Here is a 24,620-nt window from a genome sequence, read left to right as displayed (position 1 = left end):
TGTTATCTATTCCAGTTAACTAAACTTGCTAGAGCTAGCTTGGGTACTAGTAGTGCAGAGCTACACTGTGTTATGCAGACATAACCGACCTCTCTGGCAGCACTTACAAGTTAAAAACAATGATAATAAAGGTGTTCAGAATAACAGATGGAGAAGATACTTTAAAAGAAAGCTGCATGTCAGAATGCATTCGCAGGAAAAACTGTATTAAAAGGGGAATCTTCCCAAAATCGTGCCTTTGAAAAATCTGGGCTAAATCCAGAACTGAAAAAAACCCCCGTATTCTAGGGTGTGAGAGAACACAGGTCACTGTTCTGTCTATAATCCAGCCTAAGTTAATAGCAACTTATTGGTATATTTTTATGACTTTATTATTTCTGCACCATTTTCCTCACATGAATTAAAGGAGGCCAGTAGCAATCTAATTAACATTTAGCAAACTAACTGTAAAAATTGACCAGTAACTGTAAGTGCTTGGGAATGTGTTTTTCACAATAAAATAATTATAAAAAAAAAAAAAAAAAAAAAAAAAAAAAAAAAAAAAAGAGCCTTAAGGTGCAGCTGGTCCTTTCCCCCAACACACTCTGGTGCAGGGAGAACACAGTCCAGAAGGCTTTACTCCAGCCACAGCCATGACTGGTGATGCTCAAGCCAGCTTGAGTGTTACAGGGACCGCTCAGCACTGTCTGGTGGAGACCCCACAAGTCTGACTGACCTGCTCCTCTCGCGAGGATAAGCCCAGGCACCACCCAGAGCAAATGTCACCTTGCTGTGCCCAGCTACTTCCCTCTGTAAACAAAAGCGATGCCTGGCTTACAGCCAAGTCAAAGAGAACCAGATTCCAAAAAGAATCAACCCTGGTGTACCATGGTTTCGCTGGCTACATTGGAACAGCTGCCTTCAACCAGCCTGGATGTCACTGTCCCACAAGCCACGGGCACCCGCTGTCACTGACGAACGTTGATCATGCAATGAGTAGTAACAGAGCTGCTCTGTTGGCACCGCACTGGGTTTTGCCGTTTCCTCTTTCACTGGCAACTTGTTCTTCACTCACAAGGCAAGGCAAGGCCAAATTCACAAGCAGGCTGCTTCACAGGCGCTCAGTTCTTCCATCGGATTTGCTAAAAGAGAGAACGAGACATGACTAACATCAGTGCTGAACACAGATCCCTCAGGGGAAAACTTAGCGAGTCCCAATCCCCAACAAGTACAACTATGGCCAGAGGGTGCTATTTCTATTGGTTTCACCCTTCATTCCTACACTAAATGCAACCCCAAACCTAAGATTAGCTTCCCAGCAGGGATAAAGAGTATGCAGGATAGCCATGCCCTTACACCTAATCCACGGCCATTTCTGATGAGAGTCTCTGGAAGAAAAAGCAGGCATTTCTTACCATGTTGTTGAGAATGCTGTTTATCTTCTCTTCATCTGCAGAGCCTCGCTCCACCTTGCATTTATATGCTGTCAGCTGGATGCGATCCTTTAGATCCCTGTACGTCTAGATAAACAGCAAAACCAGCACCCAGCTTACACAGTTAGATGATGCCCTGCAGACAAGGTGAGCAACTCCCCAGGTTCCCACCACAGCACAATTCCACAGCACAAAAGCTAGAAGCCACACACTGGCTCAACTTGGCTTCCCCTGAGAATCACATAATTGCTCCCAGGCCACAGGGATAAAGAAACCCCACCAGGCATGTGACAGCAGTGGCACATAGCAGAGCACAGGAAAGCCAGGGAGAAAAAGCAGCCTCTTGTTCCGTCTCTTCACCCACACAGCAGAGACCTACCTCAATGACAACATCATGGCACTTGTATTTGGTGGCGAGGTTCAACCGTGTCTCCACATCCTCCACCAGGCGCACATACTCCTGCAGCACCTGCAAGGGAAGGAAGAGTGTCCCAGCTCCCTTCCACAGGTACCTCCTGCCTTGTTCTCTCACTCCAGTCACAAAACATTTCAAGGTCACTGGTCACACAGACATGACCCCTTCCTTCCTAAGGCAACAAGTGACCAAGACAAAACCAGGACAAGACTCCTCAGGACCCCGGAGGCAGTAAAGCTTTTCTCACAAAGCTCAGAGTCCTAGGCTACCTTGTTCCTGTGGACCAGGTTAACCATTGCCAGCCAGATGAAGCACAAGCAAAGTTAACGCAGCAGACAAAGGTGGCAATACACTGCAGGGAGAAAGCTCCCAGACAACTCCTGCAGTCAGACCTAGGCCCCAGCCCTCAGTGCCACCCACATTTCCTGTGGATGCATGGGTCACTCAGCCGAGCGCTGCACCCACCTGGCAGAGCCAGCAGCCCGGCAGGCTCTCAGCTAGGAAGCAGCTCACTTGGGGAATCAGTCACACCCCAAATCCCAACAAAGAGCAGCAGGACACAAGCAGCGGTTCCTTGCTCACCTGCACAGGAGCATTGTTCCTCTGCAAGATCTCCACCACTCGGTGGAAGCCAATAGGTGCTTTCTTCTTGGTGTACCCCAGCCAGTTCTGAAACGAGCACCAAACCCTAAGTTAATCCTAAAGGGCAATCCCTCCAGCACAAGGAACTGTTTTTCCCCTGTGCTAGCAACGTACGCCACGCCACCAGCCACCACATCTACCACTGGCAGAGCCCTTCATGCGGTGGCTGGGTGCAGGTTGGCTGCCAACCCTTTGGTAACAGAGCACAGGGGCAGCTCCCTTCTCTGACCTTGCTGCTGTAGCCAAGCCAGGCCCAGCAGAGGTCCTAGGCAGGGAGAAGAGGAACGTATTGTAACACCCTCCAGCAGAGGTGCTGGGCCCTGCTGAAATAAAACCAGTCTGTCCAGTAGCTCCAGAACAAGCCAGCTATCAGTAGTAGGTATCAGTACTTGGAACTGACTCCCCAGCAAGCCTTTCCACAGCTCACCTTGGTGGTGAAGAGGGCATCCACATCATCCCAGGCTCGCAGCTTGGCACGGGCAGCCAGGGCAGTCAGCACATACTGCTTATCAGGAATCTGCAAAGCAGAAAGGTGCAGTCAGGGCTCTAGCACAGCTCAGAAGGTCTGTGTGAGTCAGACAGGAATGGCATCTGCCTCCAGCCCTGTCAGGACCCACACCAACAGCCAGACAAAGAGGTGAGATGCTGCCTGAAGCCAGGGCCAGCACTGCAGAGAGCAGGAGGTGGGGATTCTCAAGTGCTGCTGCAGCCAGGGTGCACCCAGTGAAAGCCTCCAGGTGGCTCCCCCACTTGCCCTTCCAAGCCTCCAGAATGGCCCTGCTCAAGGAGGATGCCATGCCCCCCTCACTATCTCAGTGCTGAGCCCTTCAAACCCCTCCTACCCACACCCCTGGCTGAATACAATTTGGCTGCCAACATTTTCAGCCAGTGCTGCCACAACAGCAGGAGACTCACATACCTTAAACGTTTTCTTCAGGTTGGTCGGGCTGCTGAATGTTCCCTAGAGAGAGCAGACAAATCAATGCAAACTCAGCAGAGCAGGTGTCAGGAAAGGTTCAGCCACATATTGTAAGGCACATGCCTCACACAGGGTGAATCTCCCCAGTTTTTTACTGCTTCTTGCTCATGTCAGTGCCACAGAAGGAAACAGGTGGCAGAAAAGAGTAACTATCCCACCTCATTAGCTCTCTGGTTTGGTTTCCCCTACATCCTCAACTGGTGCACTTTCAAAACCACCTCACCACACACCTCATCCTTATGGGATTAAGGGCCAATTCCAGCTCCTTGGAGCCAGAAGTAAAAGACAGTTGTTTTTTAGGAGGCAACTCCCTGACGGGCTGTCCCAGTTTGAATGTCCCATCTTACAGCACAAAAGAAAACTACAAACTGGACCCAGATGGACAAGGAAAGCCAGGTTCCTCTAGGTCTCTCTGAGGTGTGAAATATGACCTCCTTCCCCTTCTTTCCTTAAGATGCCCCAGCTTAACCACCCCACATATTGAGGGCTACAGGGATGAGATGTAACCCTTTCTCTTCTCCCACATCATCCTCACCTCAGCCTCTGTGTAGTGGTAGAAACAGGAATAGAAGAGGGTGGTCACTAGTGGCATGTTGAGAATTGAAGCCTTACGAGGATATTTCCGAAATATCTCTGACTGCCCAGCTGACTCCAAGTGCCGATCATTGGCCTGTGGAAACACAAAGACAGAGGGTGAACATAGGCCTGAACCACCTGAGCTACCTGTGGGGTAGAGACCTGGGGAGGGTGCCGTGATAGCAAAGGACAAGCACAGCCTCAACGTGCCATGAAATCTCAGGCCTGGTATTCCACACATGGGCCTGGCACAGCGACTTGGACAGCAGTTAAGCTACACTAGCCAGGGCAGGCTGGTTAGATCCAAAGCAGTGTAAATTAGGGACAGATAGAGATCTCACAGCTAGTCCCAGTCATCTCCTGACCAGCAGGGAAGATTTCATACCTCAATGATGATCTGTCGCTCCAACAGGGTGTAATGGTCTTGAATGTGGGATGTATCCTCAGCTGAAAATGGCAGCCTGGCCAGACATGGAGGAAGGAGACACTATCAGTGGCTCTTAACACAGTACACTTAGAAGGATGCTCTTCTCTACCAAAGATGCTCCCTACGCACAGACAGAGATGTGGGGAACACCTCCTGTTCTCCCCAGCCTGAGTGGCTAGTAGGTACTCAGGCTCCTGTCCCACTGCCCTCTCCAACCGGCTCTCTCCCAGACAGGCTCTAGAGAAGGGAAAATTATGTGGCATCTCTCACAGAACAACCTAAAGCTGATGCTACCAATTTCCTCAAGTACTCAGGGACCCAAGCTTTCATCCTTCACAACCTGAAGGATCAATGATCAGAAGGTCCCTGCAGTGTATTTGCCCACAAGCAAGAAAAGCTGCTGGACTAGAGATCACCACAAATTCTTCCTCTCTGGACTATATTCTGTCCACAACACCCTACCCCCAACTCAACAACCCAAAACCAACATGAGTTCTCAAACTACATAAACTGTGGCACTGGGACAAAGGTCTAATTTTCTTTATTACCACTTTTTGTGAAGCACCCACATCCTTCCCACACTCTCGCATTTTTTCTTACCCAATGCAGCCTTTCAGAAATTCCCTCCTTTTTTCTACATCTTGGATGTTCAAATGTTCCCGGTACTGGGACAGCTGGAGGGAGAGGAAAAAGAAGCAGTCTGTTCTCACAGATTTGGGAGATACAAGACTCCAAAAAGCAAAATGGGGATGCAAAGCTCTTGCCTGACTAGCAGACACCCTGCAGCCAGCCTCCCCCAGCCCTACGCTCGCTCTTCACTGAGGAAAGGGAGCTTCTGCTCCTGGGAATACTCACAGCAACTTCCTCGGTCCTGTCTAGGAACCTGCAAAAGGGAATGGGCAAGCATTAACTTGGAGACAGGTTCCTAGCTGCCTGCTCAGCCCCACCACAAGGGCTGGGCAAGAGCCTCACCTGAGCAGATCCAGAAGCAACTTCTGCTCACCCGTCTCTTTGAGGAAATGGATGAGGTGACATAAGGCCACCTGCCGCACCTCCAGCTCCCGAAACAAGATCTCTACAGGAGACAGAGAGATGTAGAGGTGGGTAAAGCGAGTTAGCACTAGCAAGCTATAGGGGGCTAAGCATGATGCATGGAGTTGGAAGCTGTTAGCAGGATTCAACCTTATCCCATCTTAAAGCACAGTCTTGGAGGTTAGAGCACAGAAAAGCCCATTCATTAGGCTCTCAGCTGAATTCACAGCAGTGTGCTACCCCTACAGATTCTTTTTCATTCACCTCATCGCCACCACCACCACCTATCCACTGCTCAAAGCTCCTCTCTGGAGCCTTTGGGGGCATTATCGTACCCCCTCCCATCTTATACTCGCTGCAAAAATATTTCATGCTCAGTAAAGCAGCAATATCCCAGATGCTCTCTTCATGACTTGCACCCAGTGAGAGAACTCTGCCCTTAACTGAAACACGCTATAGAAACCCTGGCTCAAGCCACACTTACCTCTCCTTAGCGTCCGTTTCAGGAATATCAGGACCTGTGAGCACAGAGAGGCAGCTCTCAGCTGATCAGATCAGTCTTCACCAGAATTCAGACAGACAGACAGACAGCAAACTGGTCAAGGCCTGGGGAAGCTTTTGCAAAGGGCCTCTGAAGACACAGCTCTTACAGCACTGAACTGAATTCTGCTACCCACTAGACACAGGACAAGCAGTGAGCCAGGGCCACAGCTGTCTGGATGCCTGCCCAAGCTCCTACTCTGGAGCTTAGATAAGCGAGACCAAGATTTACGAAGAAAAGCCTTTCCATGAAAGATCCAAGGGCTTAAAAGACCTGGATGAGGGAATCTGACACAGTCCCATTTGTTGCCTGATGCTTTGGAAGTCAGATAAACTGGAAAAGCCCTTCAAATCTTCTGTGCTGCAAGCTTCAAGAAGCTGCTGCAAAGATCTATAAGGCTGAAGGATCAGGTTCCTCAGTATTAACCCAACGTGAATCCTGCAGAGTGGCAGGAAAGCCAGCAGGAATATGGAATTTCCCAGTCTTAAGCTTTGACACTTCTCATTACTTCTTGGTTTTAAGTGAAGAACCCCTCCCCCTATTGCAAGAATAGGTGGCCAACTGACTGCATTCACACAAGCACCCTCTGTGGGGTCACCCAGGAAGTCCCAGCCCTGTATGGCCCCAGCAGGACTCACAGCTGTAATGACGTTCCCATCATGCCCTGCCACCGCCTCATCCAAGAGCACCAGCTTATCCTGCAGCGAGCGAAATCTCTCTAGAGAGCAGATCTGCAGACAGAAGAGACATAAGTAAGCATATGGGACATCAGACAAGCCCCAGCCTGAACCAGCCCCCAAGGTACTACCTATTCTTCCCCCATGAGCCCTTAAGTAACACGAGTAACTGTCCTCCCAACCAGCAGAGAACTTCTCATTTAGCTGAAACCCTGTGCTACATAATCCCCGTGAATCTGTCCAGAGGGGCTGCAGAGTTAGCCCTCATTACTGCCCAGGCAAGGAGAGCAGACATGGTACGTTCAGCACTAACACCCTTGTATTCTAAGAAGGCAAAACTGCCCTGCACACCACAAACCACCAGCCCTGACAGCAGGAAGGAACGCTGCAGGGCTCTTTCCATAGAGGAGACCAGAAAAGTAAAGTTGTAAGATTCTTCCTCCCTTCTTAACCCATAATTGTGGCCTTCAGTTCACCTCAGCCTTTGAGGAGACACATGCAGCGTAAAACCACAGGTCTGCTGTGTGCTCAGGGCAAACTGAGGCAGCTGAGCCCAAGATTCCAGCTCCAGCATAACCCAAGATTGATTCTGCCTTCCCCCCTCCATTTGCCATCAACTAAGAAGGGAAGTAAAGCCACCCACCCTTGGATTTTTCCCATAAACCCAGCTCCAGGGAGCAGAAAGGGTAGAGAGGGACACAGAAGCACAGATGCCTCCTGTCAGAGCCTAGCTGAGGGGACAACTCAAAGAAACAACACAACAAAACCCTCAAGTTCTGCTGCTGCTCCTGAGCTAGTGTGACCCCAGCACTGCCACCTGGCAAAGCACTGTCCCCTCCAGATGCTGCCAGCAACACGGATTCCCTCCCTGCTCCCAGAACAGCCAGGAGCATAGGGAAGTGTAATGCAGTTTAGGACCACCCACCTTCTGTCTCTTGCAAGCAGGTGAGAGTGGAAAGTCCTTACCTTGCCCCTCTGCATTCGCCTGACCGTATCTTTGGGGCTCCAATCACTGCTGTAATCCTGCCATGAGAAAAATAAAGAGCTCTTGAGCCTCAAAAGGCAGATCACACCAGCAGTGCCCAAGCTGCTTTCCACTTGTGCTGGATCAAAGCGATGGCCCACGTGTAGCTTCTCAGATTCATCACTCAGCTGCTCCAGGGCAGCTGTTAGTAGGACGTGTCCCTGCAGTGTTCAGGTGCACTGTTCAGCTTGGTGGGGAGGGAAACTAGAGGCTCAAAAGTTAACACAGAATCTTTCCATTGCCTCAGTAATGTCTGGCATCACATCCTTTATAAGGAGTGCATTTCAACAGGTTGTCCTCCTTGCAAATTAAAGCTCCAATGTTGCTTGAAGGACAAGCAAAATACATGCGAAACTGACAAACCCAAAACTGAAGGGGAAGGAGTCAGTTTCTTGCCACAATTCAGATGGACTTCTGCTGGTGAACCTTCCACAGCAGTGTGGAGAGTGCAGGGACAGCAGCCTCAGACAAGTGCCTGGAGAGTCGCACAGGACTAGAGCAATATGACAAAGGCACGGAAGCCTGTAGTGAGACCACCTTAAGGTAATATGCGACCGCTGCTACAACGACCAAAGTTCTCCCCCTGCAGATGCCACGATCCAGAAGCACTGGATAAAAAGTAGTGGTGGCCTGAGCTACTCCTGACCTCAGGCTCCAAGAAGGCATCTAAGTCTTTGTGAGGCTCTTCTGAGCCTTCTGCCTCAAAAAGGCCAGAGAAAGGGAGTAACCAGAATCAGCTCTAAGGACACTGAATTGTTAAATTCTTTGAAGATTTATTGAAAGCCTGAATCTAAAGAAAAAAAAAGGCCCACCCAATCCTATTAGGGGACCACTCCACACGAGTCTCTCAAACAAATGTAAAGCTGAATGCCAAGTGTCCTGAGCACCAGGGTTCCCCCCAGCACCTCCAGCCAAGGCAGGTCCTCAGCCTGTCACTGTCAGGACACTGGTTCAAAGCTGCCACCAACTTTCCCATCTTTGTTCCACCCCACTCACAATACTCCTGCCAGCTTTTAAGAGACTGTACAATCTTTTTCCTTCCTGCTTCACTGCTGGCACACAACAGGGCACATTTATTTCTCCTGCTCTGCTTTCAGGAAGTGCTGCTTGTTAGGTTATGTGATTAATGGCTAATCAACATAAACACACCAACCTGGTGGGGATCAGGTGAGGTTCACCTGAGGACAGGTGGAGAAAACCCAGTAACCTAATCAGTGCAATCTGAGCACGCTGACTTGGCCACTTCTTGCCACCATCAAATGAGACAGATTAGGTCATTATCCATTGCATAAAACCCTCCAAGATAACTAAACCAAAGAAACATTCCCCAAATGCCATGCACATGGCACAGGAGGCACAGGACTTTCTATGAGATGCAGGGCAAATAAAATCCTGGCACATTTTAAGAGGGTTGTGTAAATGTGTGAGGCTTATTATGGAAGTTTACAGGAAAGATAAGAAGCAGGGAAAGAGAAGGATCAAAATGAATTGGGCAGGAACAAGCACAGGAAAACAGAGGGTAAAGGGGCCATACAGCACCAGCCAAGTTTAAACCAGTGGCTAGTTAGTCTGCCTGTCTGACTAAGCCCTGCAATGGATCACTGCAGTTGATTTTATATTCTCATTAAATTCTATATTTAACCAGCTTCTGTGTGGGTGGGCTCTCTACTGCAAGTGCATGTGTCTGTATGAATGCTAGCGAACTTCAAGCTCAACCAGTGAGTAGAATAAGCAGCCTGAGCACCAGGAACCGGAATGGGACCATGAACTCTAGGGACTCAAGGGTCCAGATGCCAGCAACTGGAGGAGACTGAGGTCTGGGACGCAGCTATAAAAAACCCTGGATGTCTATGACCAGCTACTGGAGACATCCATAGAGTGTGTCTATGTCCCACTAGTGGAATTCAATCCTGATCAGACAGAAAGGAGGCTCAGGATCAGGCTTGAGTTGTGCGTTCATGTGTCTGTTGGTAAAGGCATTGGTTTCTCTCTGTGACAATGGGTGTGGGCAGCTGTGTCAGTATTGTACATGTCTGTATCTGCTGGGAATATGAGCTCAGTCCTGTTACTGGATGGACCTGGGGACATGGAACCACAACCTCACACCTAGTAGAAGGAAACCACCCGGTCCCAAAATCCACTATATTCTGCAACACCTAACGCTGCCTATCTGGGAGAAGAACATTTCTGCCAACTGGAACTCCACCTCTGTGCAACTCCCTCTGTGCTGTCCCAGTGATTCACGAACAACAAATTTAGAAGCCTTTAGATTTAAAAAACTTTAAAAGCACACATGATGCCAATTCATCTGACCTGGCATGAAAGCAGCTTACAGGCAAAGCAGTATTTAGAAATCCTTTTCACATAGACTGCTGGACTATTCAGTAGGAGTAACTAAGACCCCCAGCAAAGGTCTCTGCTTCTGAGGAAAAAGAGAGACCACCTAAATTACTGTGAGGCTGCATTTTGCAGCTCCTGTCCTAGTCCCTACATTGCCCTCTGCTGTCTGAAGTAGCGATTAATTACTTCCCATGAAACCCATAGAGAAGAAAGTCCTCCTGGCAGGACTCTGATCTCAGCACACTGCAAACAGGCTGCTCACCTTGTACTCAGCTTTCGGTCTGCGCAGCTCTGGGGCGTAGTTTTTAACTCCTGTGTCAGAGAGGGCTGAGAAGGAAAGGCAAAGCTCAGTAGCACATCAAAATCCTGATTCATGCCCACTTCCAAAACCACTCTTTTCTTGGTTTTCGTGGTAGAAGACCCCCCCCCAATAAAGCACCAAGTGGCAATACAAAGTTGCTCTAAACCCAACAGTCATCAGTTGTACATAAGAAGATTACCCCAAACCATCATGCCAACTCACTTCTTTGCTGAATGACTTTCAGACAACCCACGATTCAGTTTCCCTTTTTGCAACAAAAGGAAGGTGACGCTTCCCCTTTTTTTTGGAAATGCTTTTGCTTGCGTCAATCTGCACCCTTCCAAAAATAAGGCATGGATTCAAAAACTTACCATCTGAAAGGGACTGAAAACTTGGAAGTTTGTTTCGCCCTGAAATGAAAACAAACACTTGTGAGAGGCTTGTCTCTTCACCAGCAAAGCAAAGAGAACACAAGCCCAGACTGCAAGCCAGCATGCTGCAGAACAAGCTACTCTGTATACAATGACCCACACCAGCACAGCTGGGGCTCAACTGCTGCAGTTAAAAGCTTTGAAGTTGCCTGTGGCATCACAAGCAGGCCCTATCTGTGTGCTTGTTGCTAAGGCCAGGGGAGGTGAGAGAGCCTGAATTTGCTCATCTACCTGCAGAGCCGAGGCTGCAGCACACAGCACTGCTTAGTCTGTGGCAGCCGGGACAGCTTCACTCCCCAGAGCAGTGATATGGATGCCTATCACTGTATTGACAAAGTTGAGAGTGAAAAACCACCCCAGAGAAAGAGAGACAAAGTAAAAGCTGGTTTCTTGCCTGGCTGTGAGACAACAGAGCTGAACTTTTGCAAGCTGCCTAAGTCTCTCCATGGCCTGCCGTGCAGCTCCCTGCATAACCAGCTATGCTACCACTGCTCCTACCATGTCTTTGCTGAACCAACTGTAACTCCAACAGCAGCCAGCTGAGCTCCTAATAAAGAATAATAACCTGTCATGTCTACAGTACTGAAGATCAAATGAGGGCTGCATGGGTCAAGTCATTCCCTTTGTTCATGCAAAGAGATAGCTGTACAGTGCTTGATCCACCTTGGTGGAACCTGGCTTTTAAGAAGCCATAGCCTCCAAAGCCCCCTCCCATACCACAAGACCATGCGATCTTCTGCACAAGACAGTATCCCATTTCTGACCAGTGAGGAGAGATCAGGGCTTCCCTGTTTTGCAATACACTTAAGAGAAAACGATTTACGTAAGAACACAGTTGGCTCTTGACGCTCTTGAAAGAAAACTCATTTGTCCGCATTGTATATGAGGAACCTCACCTTTGAATAAGCTGCTTAGGGAGTAGGAGGAAACTTGTTTGGGAAAAGCAGCATAGGAGGAAGAGCCCTTCTGTAGACTGGAGTCTCGGCCCTCCAGCGAGCTAGTGCTGCTGGAGGATGTCTCTTTGATTGACCAGGATATACCTACGTGCAGACAGAAGTCATTTAAAACAAAGAAAGAGAAAACCAATAAAGAATGATCTTAAGGCATGGCAGGAATGTTACCAAGTGTGTCCTGGTCAGTTTTGCACTAGCACATCCCAAGAACTTTAGCTCTCAGCACTAAGCAGATGCAGAGCACAGAATTCCAATCTCGTGTAATACTGCTTGGTAAACAGTTGGGTGTTATCCTCCAGAAATGGTTGATTTCAGCAATATTGTACAGCTGGTTATGGTTTACAAAACAAAAATGCATTGACCACCCAACATTTATATGTTGTTGCATGAGGTAAAGTATAAGCCTTGCTCTAAAGGTAAAGAGTGAGCCAGAGAATCCCTGGGTTACCTCAAATCACAACAGCATAAGAACATACCTTCCTGAACAATAGAAAACTAATATCATTTTCTTCCCCACACAGACAAAACAGCTAGCAATGCTGGCAACAATCCATGCATATGTCTCCCTCCTGCTTGTTCTAGGTGCAGTTTTCTCTTTTTTTCACACAGCTGCACAACATACACATTTTAGGACAGACAAAAAAGCCAATAGGTAGACACCTTGGATGGGAAAAGAAACAGCCTGAACCAGAAGGCAGAGCTACAGCACAGGACAAGAAGAGCAGACTCTTTGAAGGTCCTCTGGGTGATCAAAATGTAAATTTTCACATATTCTGTGGGTCATGAACTCCAAAGCGCAGCAGACAGCATTGTGTGTGGGTCATGAGCTCACTCCCATCATCATTAGAAACACATTCGCTTAATGCTAACAATTCCCTTTCAAACTTCAAGCGCAAGAGTCAGTCCATAAACACACACTAAACCTTGAAATATCTCCTTAAAATGCTGCAGGAACAAAGCACAGAGAACTTTAAATGGTGCTAGTGGTGTGTATATTGGCGTCTGCATTCCAGGTAAACAACCCTACTTTGGGACAACACTATTTTAGGCCACAGCGTGAAGGAAAGGATCACCCAGATTCCTGCAGGCCAGCTGAGCGTGATGAATATCAAGCCATAACCTCCAAAATATCTGCTCTAAGATGGGCTATATATTGGGAAAAACACAGCTATTTCCCTCCACTTGTCTGCACTCCTCTTCTTTATGTAATTTGGGCTTCTGCTAGTTGTCTTTCCAGTGGATCCACACAGGTAAATCAAGTGGCTGACAACATGACCCGAGGAGAATAGAATTAGACTAGATATGCAGGATTGGATAGCAAGCAGTACTCCTGACCTCGACTAAATGACACGATTTAAGTGGTAATTTTAAACTCCCTCTGTCTCAAGGATAACTTGCAGTACTGCTGCACTTACTTCCCACAGGTTCCCCGCTCCAGCTGACCCTCTCAAGGTCGTCATCATCATCATCGACGATATCCCGAAGGCTATTCACTGCCCGTTTGGATTCCTTTAGCTATGGACAAAAGAATGAGCTTGTATAAAGACCGCCAGTGTTGCAAAGCGTGCTTTGTTTCCTATTACCTTCAAACTATCCCCCCTGCTTCGGGCCCCAGCTCTGAATACAGATGAAGCCTTCCTTGGCTTCCACTGCCTCTTCTGGGGGAGGCATTTCAGGCCTGCACCTCAGGCCTAAACCTTTGGATTCCTCACCACTGGGAATCCAAAGGTCACCGACACCTACACGGACACTGACAGCTCAACCTGCAGGAGATGCCGTTTGGTGGACGGGCGAGGAACCACCCGAGGTTTCAGGCTGGCGACTGTAGGGGCGAGACGGGAACCCTGGGCGGCCTCCCGGCCGTCACTGAGGGTGAACCACCGCCCCCGCTCCTGCTCCCCGACCACCGCCCTCGCTCCTGCTCCCCGACCACCGCCCTCCCGGCCCCGCCGCCCCCCGGGATCCCGCTCACCTCTCCCGCGCCAGGCACCGCCACCGGCTAGGCACGGTCAGGGAGGGAAGGGCGGGAGGCTGCCGCGCAGAGCACGCCGGGACTTGTAGTCTCCCCATACCGCAGCCCGCCCCGCCGCTTCCCTCCCGGCGCACTACGAGTACCGGCGTACCCCGCGCTGCCGCAGGGGCCGGACTACAAATCCCGGCGGGTCGCGCGCGGCCGTGCGGTGCTCGGGCCGGGCTGCTGAGGGCCGGGCGGCCGGGCTTAAGGAGGCGGTAAGGTGCGGGGCGGCCCGCTCCGGGAGCTGCCTACTGTTGGGGGGACGTGGCGGGAGCGGCAGCTGGAGGAGGCGCGGCGGAACCAAAGAAGCCCAGTGAGGCGGAGGGGGGGGAGGGCGCCGGAAGGGACCGTGCCGGTGACGGAAGCCGGGAGGTGGTGCGGCGGCCGGCGGTTCTAGCAGTTTCCACGGGCGGTCGGCGCGGAGGAGGAGGCGGCGGCGGCGGTCCCGATGGCCAAGTGGGGGGAGGGAGACCCGCGCTGGATCGTCGAGCAGCGGGCGGACGCCACCAACGTTAACAACTGGCATTGGTGAGCGGGGGGGGGGCCGGGCGCGCCCGGGAGGCCCCCGTCCCGCTGAGCGGAGGGAGGCTGCCCGGCCGGTGTCCCGGGAAGGGGCTCTTTCCTCTTCTATGAGAGCAGCTGAGGTGGGGGTGTCCGGGGTGATGCCCCGGGAAGGGCCTCGTCTCTGTGGGGGTGCGTGTGTGGGTGCCCCGGGGGGTGCCCGGTGCTGTTGGAGGGAGGGAAGGAGGGGGGGGGAAGGCTCGGTGGTCCCGGTGTGTGCTGCCGGTGTGGCCTGTCCCAGATTCTCAGCCTCGGTGTCCCGTCCCCCCCGGCTTTCCCGCAGGACGGAGCGGGATGCCTCCAACTGGTCCACGGAGCGGCTGAAAACTCTCCTGCTGCCGGTGAGGGTGGAGGGCGAGGAAGGGGCTTGTGAGGTGACAGAAGTGAGCAAACTGGATGGAGAGGCCTCCATCAACAACCGCAAAGGGAAACTCATCTTCTTCTACGAGTGGGCCATCAAGCTGGCATGGACTGGTGAGTGGTGTTCTCCCCTCCTGTTTCAAAGCCAGATTCAAGTACAAGGCTAAGGATAAGCGTACTAACTTCCTTTAGTAAATAATAATAAAGTGAAGTATTGTATTGTGATACAATAAAAGTTTGGTTTTACAACAACCAGAGTAAGAAATGTTCATCTCAACAACGTAATTGTAATTGCAGGCACCTCAAAGACAGGAGTGAAATACAAAGGTTATGTGGAGATTCCTAATCTCTCAGATGAAAATGACATCGATGAAGTTGAGGTGAGCATAGCTACAGGCTAATACTGCTGGCTGGCTGGCTGTTCTAACGGGAATTCTCACAGCATTAATATTTCCTTCCATGTTACCTTTTTTTAGAACATTTGCGTAGAACTTTTTTCATTTTAGAGACTGCTTAAGTTAATAGAATCATAGAATGGTTAGAGTTGGAAGGGACCTTAAAGATCATCTTGTTCCAACCCCCCTGCCATGGGCAGGGACACCTCCACTAGAGCAGGTTGCTCAAAGCCCCATCCAGCCTGGCCTTGAACACCTCCAGGGATGGGGCATCCACAACTTCTCTGGGCAACCTGTTCCAGTGCTTTACCACCCTCATAATAATGTGGTGAATAAAGAGTTTCTTTCTTGTATCTAGTCTAAATCTTGCCTCTTTCAGTTTAAAACCGTTACTCCTCATCCTGTCGCTACACTCCCTGATAGAGTCCCTCCCTATCACATTGTATCTTTATCAAATTAATTCCTGTCTTCTAGATAAAAGGGCTTTATAGCACATGAAGGTATTTAAATAGGCTGGGAGAGATGAAGTGAAAGATTAATAAAACTGCACAGTTGCTTGTGAAAGTTTAGCCAGAGTCTAGCTGTGATGTTGAATTGAGTAATAAAAAGACGTGCAAGTATGGGTTTGTTAATCAGCACTTGTCAATGTTGTTTAGATCAATGTCAGCCTTGCTAAAGATGAGCCTGACACTAACTTGAAGACCCTGATGAAGCAAGAAGGCACAAAAAAAATTAGAGATGCAATGAAAACTTATATCAGCACTCTTAAAACAGGTATGTACCTGAAAGGGAGAAGTGTTATGGGAACCCATATGGGTTAATGCTAAAGACAGGATGGGGGTAACGAGAGGAGTGAATACTAGTTCTTCACCCGGTCTCAACAAAAAGGTGTCAGAGCAAAAACAGTAACTTTTCTGTCTGTCTTGAAAATGGTTAGCATTTGGCCAGAAGCGCTTCTGTCTCTAGATACTGTAGCACAGCCCGGAAGGATTGTTGTGATAATCCAATAATAAACAGCATTTTTGGATTTATGTTTTAAAAATGAGAATGTTCTTCACGTTCTCTGTAGCTCAGCTATAGAGAAAATTAAGCCAGTAAAGGCATCTGGTGTTACTTAGATTTGAGAATAACCAACAACTGGAAATTGCTCTGCAGGTTTTGTTAGTGTCATTGAATAAGGTGTCTCAGCGTCTGGATCAAAATTATTTTTTTAGAAGATAAATCTGGTTTCAGCAGTTGGAGTTAACTCAGTGTATGTTGTTTGAGTTTGGATTTGCTCTCTAGAATAGGCTGGGAACACTACAGTGTCCATGTGCCTGTATTACACTATGGGCTAGATTTTCAAGTTTTGCTGAGTACAAACCACCACTGGTTGCTGTTTTTCAGGGTCAAATTTCTGTACCCTTGCTTTTTATCAGGCTTTTTAGTGTTTAGGGTGGGAGACACGGTCACCCAGTGGAAGATGAGAATGTTACTCAGAAAGAACTGTAAGATCTTGTGGGCTGGAATAAATAAGAATAGGTGGGAGCTAAGAATTGCAGGATACGAGATTATACACATACAATAAAATTCTGCTATATAATGGAATTTTGCCAGTTTGAACAGATGAAGAGGAAAGAGAAAGAGCAAACTGTTTTATAATTGGTAAAGGCAGAAGCAGTAGAGCTTGGAGCAAAAGCAAACATGGTGCTGAAAGAGACTGAAGCTTCTGGTGGAGTTATAAAAGTGCTAGTGTTGCCTAACAGGGTGCTGGTGGGACCTCGCCTGGGTTTCTGTGTGTAGTCCTGGCAACTGGTGTCAGAAAAGATAAATTGAAGATGGAGTTAGAAGTAACTTTATTTGTATTACAGTGATATGAGAAATGGAGAACCAGAGTCTGAAAAGAAATGGAAAAGCTTGGTTTGGTTTGTCTAGACCAATAAAATGAAAGTATCTGAGATGTGATTGCTTGTTTATATTAGAGAGTGAGAGAGGGGAAAAAAGCTACATAAGTGTAAGGCTAGTGTTAGTACGAGAGCAACGTGTGGACGATAGTGATGGGTATGTCTAGGTGAGGAAGAAGAGGTAAGTTCCTAACTCTTAGTGTAGGCAGGTTCTGATACGGCCTTCAGTGGAGAGTAGTGAAGGCAAGAAGTATTAATTGCTTGTAAAAAGAGGTCTGTATACTTTTTTTAGAAACTGTTTCAAGTGGTGGGTGCTAGCAAAAGCAGGGGAGAAACCAGGAAGCCCTGTTTGATTGTGCATTTCAAAGAACAGTTAAAAGGTTTACTTGATCTTTTATTAGTTTCATGGGTGTATTCCTGTCTTTCCAGAATTCACCCAGGGCATGATTTTGCCCACAGTGAATGGTGAACATATGGAAACAACACCTCAGGTGGCTCCTAAAGCAGAAGACCGCAAGGTAAATAAAACCATGTGAACATGCTTTTGCATCTATGAAAAAAGGAAAACAGTACTAGATTCTGGGGCTTACAGGAGCAACCTATGCTGTTTACAAGAGATAAAGAGATACATATATATTGAGGAATTGGCAATCTGTAGTGTAGGCCTGACTGTTTCATCTGCAACACGTGATATTCTTAATTCAAGCAGAGTGATAAATCTGCTTTTTACATTCAAATATGGTTGTACCTAATTACTACTTTACTGAAGGCCTTTGCTTTTTCTCTTAGGTACGTGAAAAACCACTTGTTGAGTTTTTTTGTGAAAAAAACATGTATGTGTTTGTTTTACTTCTTGTTTTGTTAGACGGCCGCTAGCAGCAGTACTGCCCCGTCGCAGTCCAAATCCATAGGAGTCAAGATCCCTACATGTAAGATCAGTTTGAAGGACACCTTCTTAACATCTCCTGAGGAGCTCTACCGGGTATTCGTTACTCAGGAGGTAATGCTGGGCTTGTTCTGAGAATTGTTCTTTGTGCACAGCAGGTTGTTTCTAAGGTGCTCTTTAAGGCATTCTGTAGGACACTCACAATCCATGAGAAGGGAATAGGAAAGCTGCTCTGCAGAACAATTGCTTAATATGTGCATCTTTTTACACCATTGACAAGAGAGGGTTAATGTCAGCCAGAAGCCAGTTCCAGACTGCTGTCAGCACCTATCTGTAGGTGTATCCCTTACTGCATCTGGTCACATCTCTTGGGATTTAGTCATGTATGCTTTTTGGTTTGGTTTTTTTTCCTTTTAAGGTTAGGTGGTATCAAAGCATACTCAGGGAATAGATTCCCCTCTCCTGCACGCTATTATATAGTTTAAGGAGAGCAGCATTGTACGTTGTATCATTATTTAACCATGATCTTAGTCTTTTGTTCTTCCTTTAAAAAAAAAGGCAAAAAATACAACCTTTTCTTAGTAGTAGGTTTCATTAAGGAATCAACAGTGAATCAGTGTGGCTTACAGAACGCTGCATAGACTATGAAAATTAGGGATTCTTTTCCCTTTGCAGGCAGAATGCTGCTCTAGTGGCTGTAACCTTGCTTTTCTGTCCAGATTCTCTTCGGTCTCTTCTTGATGAAGACTTTACACTTGGAGGAGGACTTACCTCCTCTTCTAGGACCTTTGTAGCTGGGTGGGAGACATTAGGCAACAAGACTGCAAGCAGATAATGTCAAGTGATACGAGTCTTCTCCTGAATTCTTTTTAGATGGTCCAAGCTTTCACCCACGCACAAGCCGCCTTGGAGGCTGATAAAGGAGGCAAATTTCAGTTGCTGGATGGCAGTGTCACAGGAGAGTTTGTTGACCTAGTAAGTACTAACTAGTGCAGGTGTATCTGGCTCAGGGGCAGCTTTTTATTTTTTGAGGTATCAATTCTGTAACAATGCTTCAGTTGGCTAATCGTGCAGCTCTACCTGGTGGCCAATAGTTATCTATAGTCGCTGTGGCTATTGGAGTGTTCCTGTGGATTAATGTATGGGAATTCAGTTGGGGGAGGAAATCTGGCTTCCAGTAATGCATCTGCCCTGTCCTCGTGTGATTTTACTGGTTTATTACGGGCTGGAGAGGTGTAACTGATAGTAACTGAGCCTTTTCCTCTTTAGCCCTCCTGCCACTAAAGTATTCTGGACAGGGACACGGTCTCAGTGTTTGGGGCTGTACTATGGCCCACATTCCTGGAAGAAGAGTGGAAAGAAAGAGGAGTGGAAAGAAAAGGACACTTAAAATCTCTTTCCCTCTGTGTGTGTGTTTCTCAAGGGGTCTCTAAGACTTCTGACAAACAGAATTCTAATTGTTTTCTATTAGACTGCAGGACTTGCAGAAAATTACTACTCAATCTTTCTGTCTTTTTTTTCAAGGTCCCTGAGAAGCAACTTGTTATGAAATGGAGATTTAAATCTTGGCCAGCTGGTAAGTAGTCCAAAAGTGGACTATCCTATTGCAGCCCTTGCAGGTGTTTGGAGAATTCCAGGCCCATGTGCCACACGGCACTTTGGCTGGTGTGTGGGGAGCACACAGTGTTGGGGAGCTGCACCAGCCTTATCCCAGCTTCACCTCCCACATGATCAGGTCAGAATCATCGGCCACCGCTTAGAGCAGCGGCCGGGGATTAGGAATGATGAAGTAGCAGCTTGCTCAGTAGCAGCTGCAGCTCCTTCAAACCCCATGAAGAGGGAGCCCTCTCCTCCCTCTGTTTCTGAGGAAGGCCTTCAGCTGTCCTGGGAATAGATCCTCTGGGAAGGATCCTGAGGAGTCTATTAAGTGGTGCTGTGTGAGAGGAGGAGCGGAGCAGCTCCTTGGGGCAGCATATACTGTACTCCACACTGCTGACAGATGTGCTTTGCTTCCTCTAGGGCACTTTGCAACAATTACCTTGAACTTCAATGACAAAGGTGGCGAGACGGAGGTGTGCTTGGAAGGCAAGGGCATTCCTGCCAGCGAGGAGGAAAGAACAAAGCAAGGCTGGCAGCGCTACTACTTCGAGGGCATTAAACAGACATTTGGCTATGGCGCCCGCTTGTTTTAATACTGGTTGCTGGGAAGGCTCCGGCTGAAGACTCTGCCACGTGGACTGATAAATTTCTCACCTGTCCCTTTCTAATCTTGGCCCTGCTGCCGAGTAAAGCGGGATGACAGGTGATGAGGAAGGCCATTGAGCAGCACCATTTTCAGTCCCTCACTGCTTTCTGCATGTCTCGTGCTGCAGGGGATTCTCTTACATGTACATACTTCTATTGCTAAATAAACCTAACTTAAAAAAACCACCATGGAACTCGTGTCCTCAGCTCGGCTTGAGTTCAAAGGGTCGGTCGATAGGCTGAGGGAGGGATCTGTGGAAGAACACGGATCAATAAGGAGTGCTGATCCCAGTGTGATTTACTCCTCACTTCTGAGGGAGCAGAGAGCATGAGCTTGATGCAGTTTTTAGTTGGAGCAGCTGCTCACTTTCTCTCCGCTTTTGATCTGCCGCTGGTGAATGTTTCAAACCCTTCCCATTTCTGAAGGGATCTCAGATCCTGTCCAAGCTATTCCTCTCCTCCCTTCCACATCCCCTTCTTCAGCAGGATCCTCTCTTAAAACTACACTAGCCTGCTCTACAAGACTTGCAGCCGATCGTGTAGTCACCTGGTGTCCAGGACAATCAGCAGAGCACTGCTAGGGGAGCTCCCACCTACAAAACAATTGTAGCAGGTTGTGGGGCGCAGGGTCAGCTACCTCCCACAGCTTCAGGCCAAAGCAAACTATGGACTCTCTATGGGGGTGGGATTTATTCGTGTAGAATAAACAAGGTACAGTACTTTTGGCTGACCCCCACTTCAGCTGTTCTTTTGGCTGGTGAGGAGGGGAAAGTCACTTGCTCATTCTCTACTGCTAATAAAATTAGTTCCCAGCAATGTCTTCTAAAGGAATACACTTGTCTAGTTCTGGTCAGAAGTGTGGATCTGCTTAACCTCAAGGGTGACTGAAATACTCAGTTTTCCCTTTGAGGCATGAGTTTCTCTTAGATATCTGGGTTTCTGCTGTTTTTCTGCAGAGCACCTCTAGTAAGCTAGAAGTAAGTAATGTTACGTGATAAGAATTACAGGTTTGGGTTTTGTTTGTGTTTTTTTGTTTTTTTTTTTAAATCTGAATGGCATGTTGTAGCTGTTCCCATCAGTAGAGGAAACGAGGAAACAAAACTTTAGTGCCCTTTTCCAAAAAAACCCAGATGTAGTTGTTTGTGTTACCTTTTAAACTACGGAGAGCCCTTTTCTACCTGCTATTCCGAAGTGATTATTCACGGTAGGTATGTACAGACATCAAGAGTGCAGTATGAAATGCAGTTCTGTGTTGTGTACTTGTCCCTGGGCTGGCCTGTGACCACAAGCTGAAGTTGCATGAGGACCGGGTACCTGTAGGTGTGTCAGGGCTTCCCTGTGTCCCGCAGGGCTGGATTCCTTAAAGCATTGCCCAGCTGGTGGTTGTGCCAGGGTTCTTAACTCACAGATGAACTACTGTGTGCGTCTGGCGGGCTGCGATGGTGCGAGAGAACATGAGCACGCCGATGTCACTGTGCGTGCTTGGTTTGCTGTTTGGGAAATATGGGCAAAAACATGGGAAAAACCTTAAACAGCAGTGCTTGTGTTCACAGCCAAGGCACGAGCTTTGGGAAGAGAAGAGCAAAGTGATTTGAAAACTGGAAAGAAAAAAAAAAAAGCGCTTAAGTTATGGTGAGGCTGGCAAAGCCGGGCGGCTGGCAGGCTGTCCTGGCTGTGGCTCGTCAGCCCTGCCGGAGACTGGCCGCACCGCGGCAGCACGGCTCGCCCGCAGCGGGGCTGGGCTGGCAGAAGGCAGGCCCCACTAATCACCTGCCGCTGGAAGGTTAGGAAGTGGGACAGGAAAGGCAGCTGGAGTGGAATTTTAATTGCCTTCCTTTCGTCACAAACAAGGTTTACTTGGGGCATCCTGCTGCTGCTCTAATGGGACACGCTTTGGCCTCAGCCAGCAGCCCCTATTCACGGGCTGACGGACTCGGGGCTCCGCTCCGGAGCTCTTTGAGGGCTCTTCTTCCAACAAAACGGACGGCCCCGAGCCATGCTGGTGCTGCTCCAGCTGGATCCCTGCCCCTGGGGCTGGAAATCGCCGGCCCCCCAGCAGCAGAACGGGCAGTGTAACTGTGCAGTCACTGGGCCTCGTCTGCCATTCGCAACTGACTCTATTGGATTCACCCACCAGGGAAGAAAAGCTTGTGCCAAAAGGCCAGGCCCTGAGCTAGGGCTTAGCCTGAGGCACGGAGCGTGGCGGGCTGTGCTGGCACTAACAGGGCATGGTGGTGGCAATGCCTTCACCACTTCAGCCGCTCCCTTGGCAAAGGCAATGTGAGCCTTCAGTCGCTGACTGCTGATGAAGGTCCATCTGCCTGCCCTCACCAGACACCTTCGCCATCAGCTACAGCTGAGATCTGCTCTACAGGTGCTCATGAGAAACCCCAGACTTGCTTTACTTGGAAGCACCAGGAGAGCTGAATGCGGTTTGCAGCTATTTGGGGGAGAGAAGATGAGGAAGACGAGGAATATATAAGATGAGGAAGAAAAGCAATTATACTCCTCCTCAAAGGCTCTTCAAGAATCTGAACTGATATAGAATAAGATGGAAAATCATGTGAATGAAAGAAAGCAAAGGTTAAAAAAAACCAGAAAACAGAAATGGAAATAAACAATTAATTTTTCACAGTGATGAGGGGTCAGAGGTGACCTCTAACTCACTATGCACTTTATGAGCCACATGGAGATGGTAAGTAAGGAGCCGCCGTCAAACAACAGAACATGGGGTCCCAGCCAAAGGGGTCTCAACACATTTAGTGAATTCTGGAATTTCTTGCAGCTGGTGATAGAGTACCACTAAAAGTTTACATGGATTCAGAACAGGAGTGGAAAACTTCATGAAAGAATAAACCAACCAAGGGCTATTAAACAGAACAGCCATTACATCTGGTTCAAGAAGCCTCCTGGTCCCCAGTTGCTGGCAAAAAGACAAGGAAAGTACTTCATAGAAATAGTACACGTGCTTGTCCTTCTCTTTTTCTTCCTCCCTAGTCACCTGCTGTTGACTGCTGTCAGAAACTGAAGGCTGGTTCAGGTGGACCTTTGTTATGACTCACTTGGCCCTTTCTTGTGTGTTTTGATCATTTATGTACGTGAAACTTCTATGGGAAATTCAGGCCACAAATCAAACATACTGAAAGGCCCTGGCCTGAGTAGCTATTAATACCGCTTTGAAACATCATCTCAAACCAACTTCAATGGCAAAACAGGAAGAACTTAAATAAAATATCTTTTTAAAAAGCCAAAGTGAAAGTAGTTGGATGTTTCACAGTTTACCCTAGGAGAACTACATGGGAAAGTAGAGAAATCTTTCTGAATTTGATGAGGAATGGGGCTGGGGAGAGGGAGGGAGGAAGAGAGAGAGGAGAGGGGCAAAGGAATTAGACCAATTTGTAAAATCAACTCATGAAAAAATACTGAAAAATGCAGTCAGTAACCTGTAAATACCCAGCTTATCAGGTAAAAAAGCAGTGACCAGCACACCTATATCACAGCTACACCAAGTACAGCTCATATTGAGTCAAGCTAATGCCTTTCTTTGGCAGAATATCTGGGCTTTATTACAACCTTCAACAATGCTTTATATGATATTTTTATTAGTAAATAAGGGAAGGCCTAATAGACCTGTAATGAACCTTGTATATTTCAGTACAGAAGATAATACAAGTGGTGACTTCAGAGTCCAAATAATTTACATCACCACTATTGCGGTAAAACCCTTAGAAGACAAGTTAAGGGTTGAAAATGATCTTGACCAAGTGGAAAAGTGATCCAGGAGAAAAAAAGTGTGTTTGACTTCAGTGAATTGTGAAGTTTTACACTGAGGCAGAAACCACCAGTAACATGTATGAGAGGTGAAGCAGCAGGCTTGGCAGCACATCTGTAAAAGACATTTAAGCTGGGCAAGTTACGGTGAATTTTCAAATGAACATAAATTTAAAACATCATGGAAGACAACAAAAGCTGCTTGCGAGGCTGAGGTTTGTAGGTTTTGTGAAGAAGTCTTTCCGTAGATCATTAAGAAAGCCCCAGATAAGACCCCATGGGTTCAGTTTTGGGCTCCACACTTCAAGAAAGTTGTGAGTTATCTGGGGCAAGCCCCAGATCTGGGGCAATGAGACCAATGGGAGGTCTACAAGTACAGTTTCTAAGGAAAGCCTGAAATAATCACGTTTGTTTAGTCCAGAGAAGAGAAGACGGTAGAGGAGGAGGGAAAAAGGGAGTGCAATGATAAAATTCTGAAATACATGAGAAGTAGGAGCAAATAAGGCAATAATATGCTCTCTGTGACCACTGCAGATAAGATGCAGGGGGCTTAAAATAAAGCAGGAAGGATTTAGATTGGCTGCTCGGAAAATATTTCTCCCTGCAAGAACAGTAAAGCTGAGGGTTACTGTGGAATCTCCATCACTGGCAAGCTTGAAGCCCAGGAGGGAGCAGGACCCGTCGGTGAGGAATGCCATGCCCCCATGGTGGAGCTATGTCTAAATCCATTTTCTGTGGTATATCCCCATGTGTGAA

General features: G+C 48.0%; 2 protein-coding genes across 2 annotated transcripts; one reads left to right on the top strand and one right to left on the bottom strand.

Annotated features, from left to right (window-relative positions):
* Positions 1–523: 523 nt before the first annotated feature.
* VIPAS39 (VPS33B interacting protein, apical-basolateral polarity regulator, spe-39 homolog) lies at positions 524–13,421 on the bottom strand. Its single transcript, XM_014941622.1, has 18 exons — positions 13,404–13,421; positions 13,166–13,265; positions 10,738–10,776; positions 10,328–10,392; positions 7,668–7,724; positions 6,663–6,755; positions 5,968–6,001; positions 5,424–5,526; positions 5,307–5,334; positions 5,052–5,125; positions 4,410–4,485; positions 3,984–4,118; positions 3,389–3,430; positions 2,897–2,986; positions 2,410–2,496; positions 1,792–1,881; positions 1,395–1,499; positions 524–1,121 (listed from the first exon to the last, which is right to left on the bottom strand). Exons 1-18 carry the CDS (start codon positions 13,419–13,421, stop codon positions 1,101–1,103), a joined length of 1,257 nt encoding a protein of 418 aa, XP_014797108.1. The 3' UTR covers positions 524–1,100.
* Positions 13,422–14,123: 702 nt separating this feature from the next.
* AHSA1 (AHA1, activator of heat shock 90kDa protein ATPase homolog 1 (yeast)) lies at positions 14,124–20,279 on the top strand. Its single transcript, XM_014941976.1, has 9 exons — positions 14,124–14,292; positions 14,609–14,799; positions 14,983–15,065; positions 15,737–15,854; positions 17,393–17,481; positions 17,829–17,963; positions 18,723–18,824; positions 19,374–19,425; positions 19,869–20,279. The coding sequence occupies exons 1-9, from the start codon at positions 14,213–14,215 to the stop codon at positions 20,039–20,041; spliced, it is 1,023 nt and encodes a 340-aa protein (XP_014797462.1). The 5' UTR covers positions 14,124–14,212; the 3' UTR covers positions 20,042–20,279.
* Positions 20,280–24,620: the final 4,341 nt, after the last annotated feature.

The sequence above is a fragment of the Calidris pugnax genome, unplaced genomic scaffold (assembly GCF_001431845.1).
Source record: "Calidris pugnax isolate Ruff unplaced genomic scaffold, ASM143184v1 scaffold56, whole genome shotgun sequence".
NCBI classification, from domain to species: Eukaryota; Metazoa; Chordata; class Aves; order Charadriiformes; family Scolopacidae; genus Calidris; species Calidris pugnax.
The sequence above is the reverse complement of the archived record's forward strand: the minus strand, read 5'-3'. Positions and strand labels throughout refer to the sequence as shown.

What these genes read in the sequence shown, in the direction of transcription:
- AHSA1 (XM_014941976.1), top strand. Translation starts at nt 14,213, where the DNA reads ATGGCCAAGTGGGGGGAGGGAGACCCGCGCTGGATCGTCGAGCAGCGG. An exon ending in ATGACATCGATGAAGTTGAG is followed by an intron (nt 15,066 to 15,736) that starts GTGAGCATAGCT and finishes AATGTTGTTTAG; the next exon opens with ATCAATGTCAGCCTTGCTAA. An exon ending in CTAAAGCAGAAGACCGCAAG is followed by an intron (nt 17,482 to 17,828) that starts GTAAATAAAACC and finishes TTGTTTTGTTAG; the next exon opens with ACGGCCGCTAGCAGCAGTAC.
- VIPAS39 (XM_014941622.1), bottom strand. An exon ending in GAGCGGGGAACCTGTGGGAA is followed by an intron (nt 10,777 to 13,165) that starts GTAAGTGCAGCA and finishes TTTTCATTTCAG; the next exon opens with GGCGAAACAAACTTCCAAGT. An exon ending in ACAGCATTCTCAACAACATG is followed by an intron (nt 1,122 to 1,394) that starts GTAAGAAATGCC and finishes TCTCTCTTTTAG; the next exon opens with CAAATCCGATGGAAGAACTG.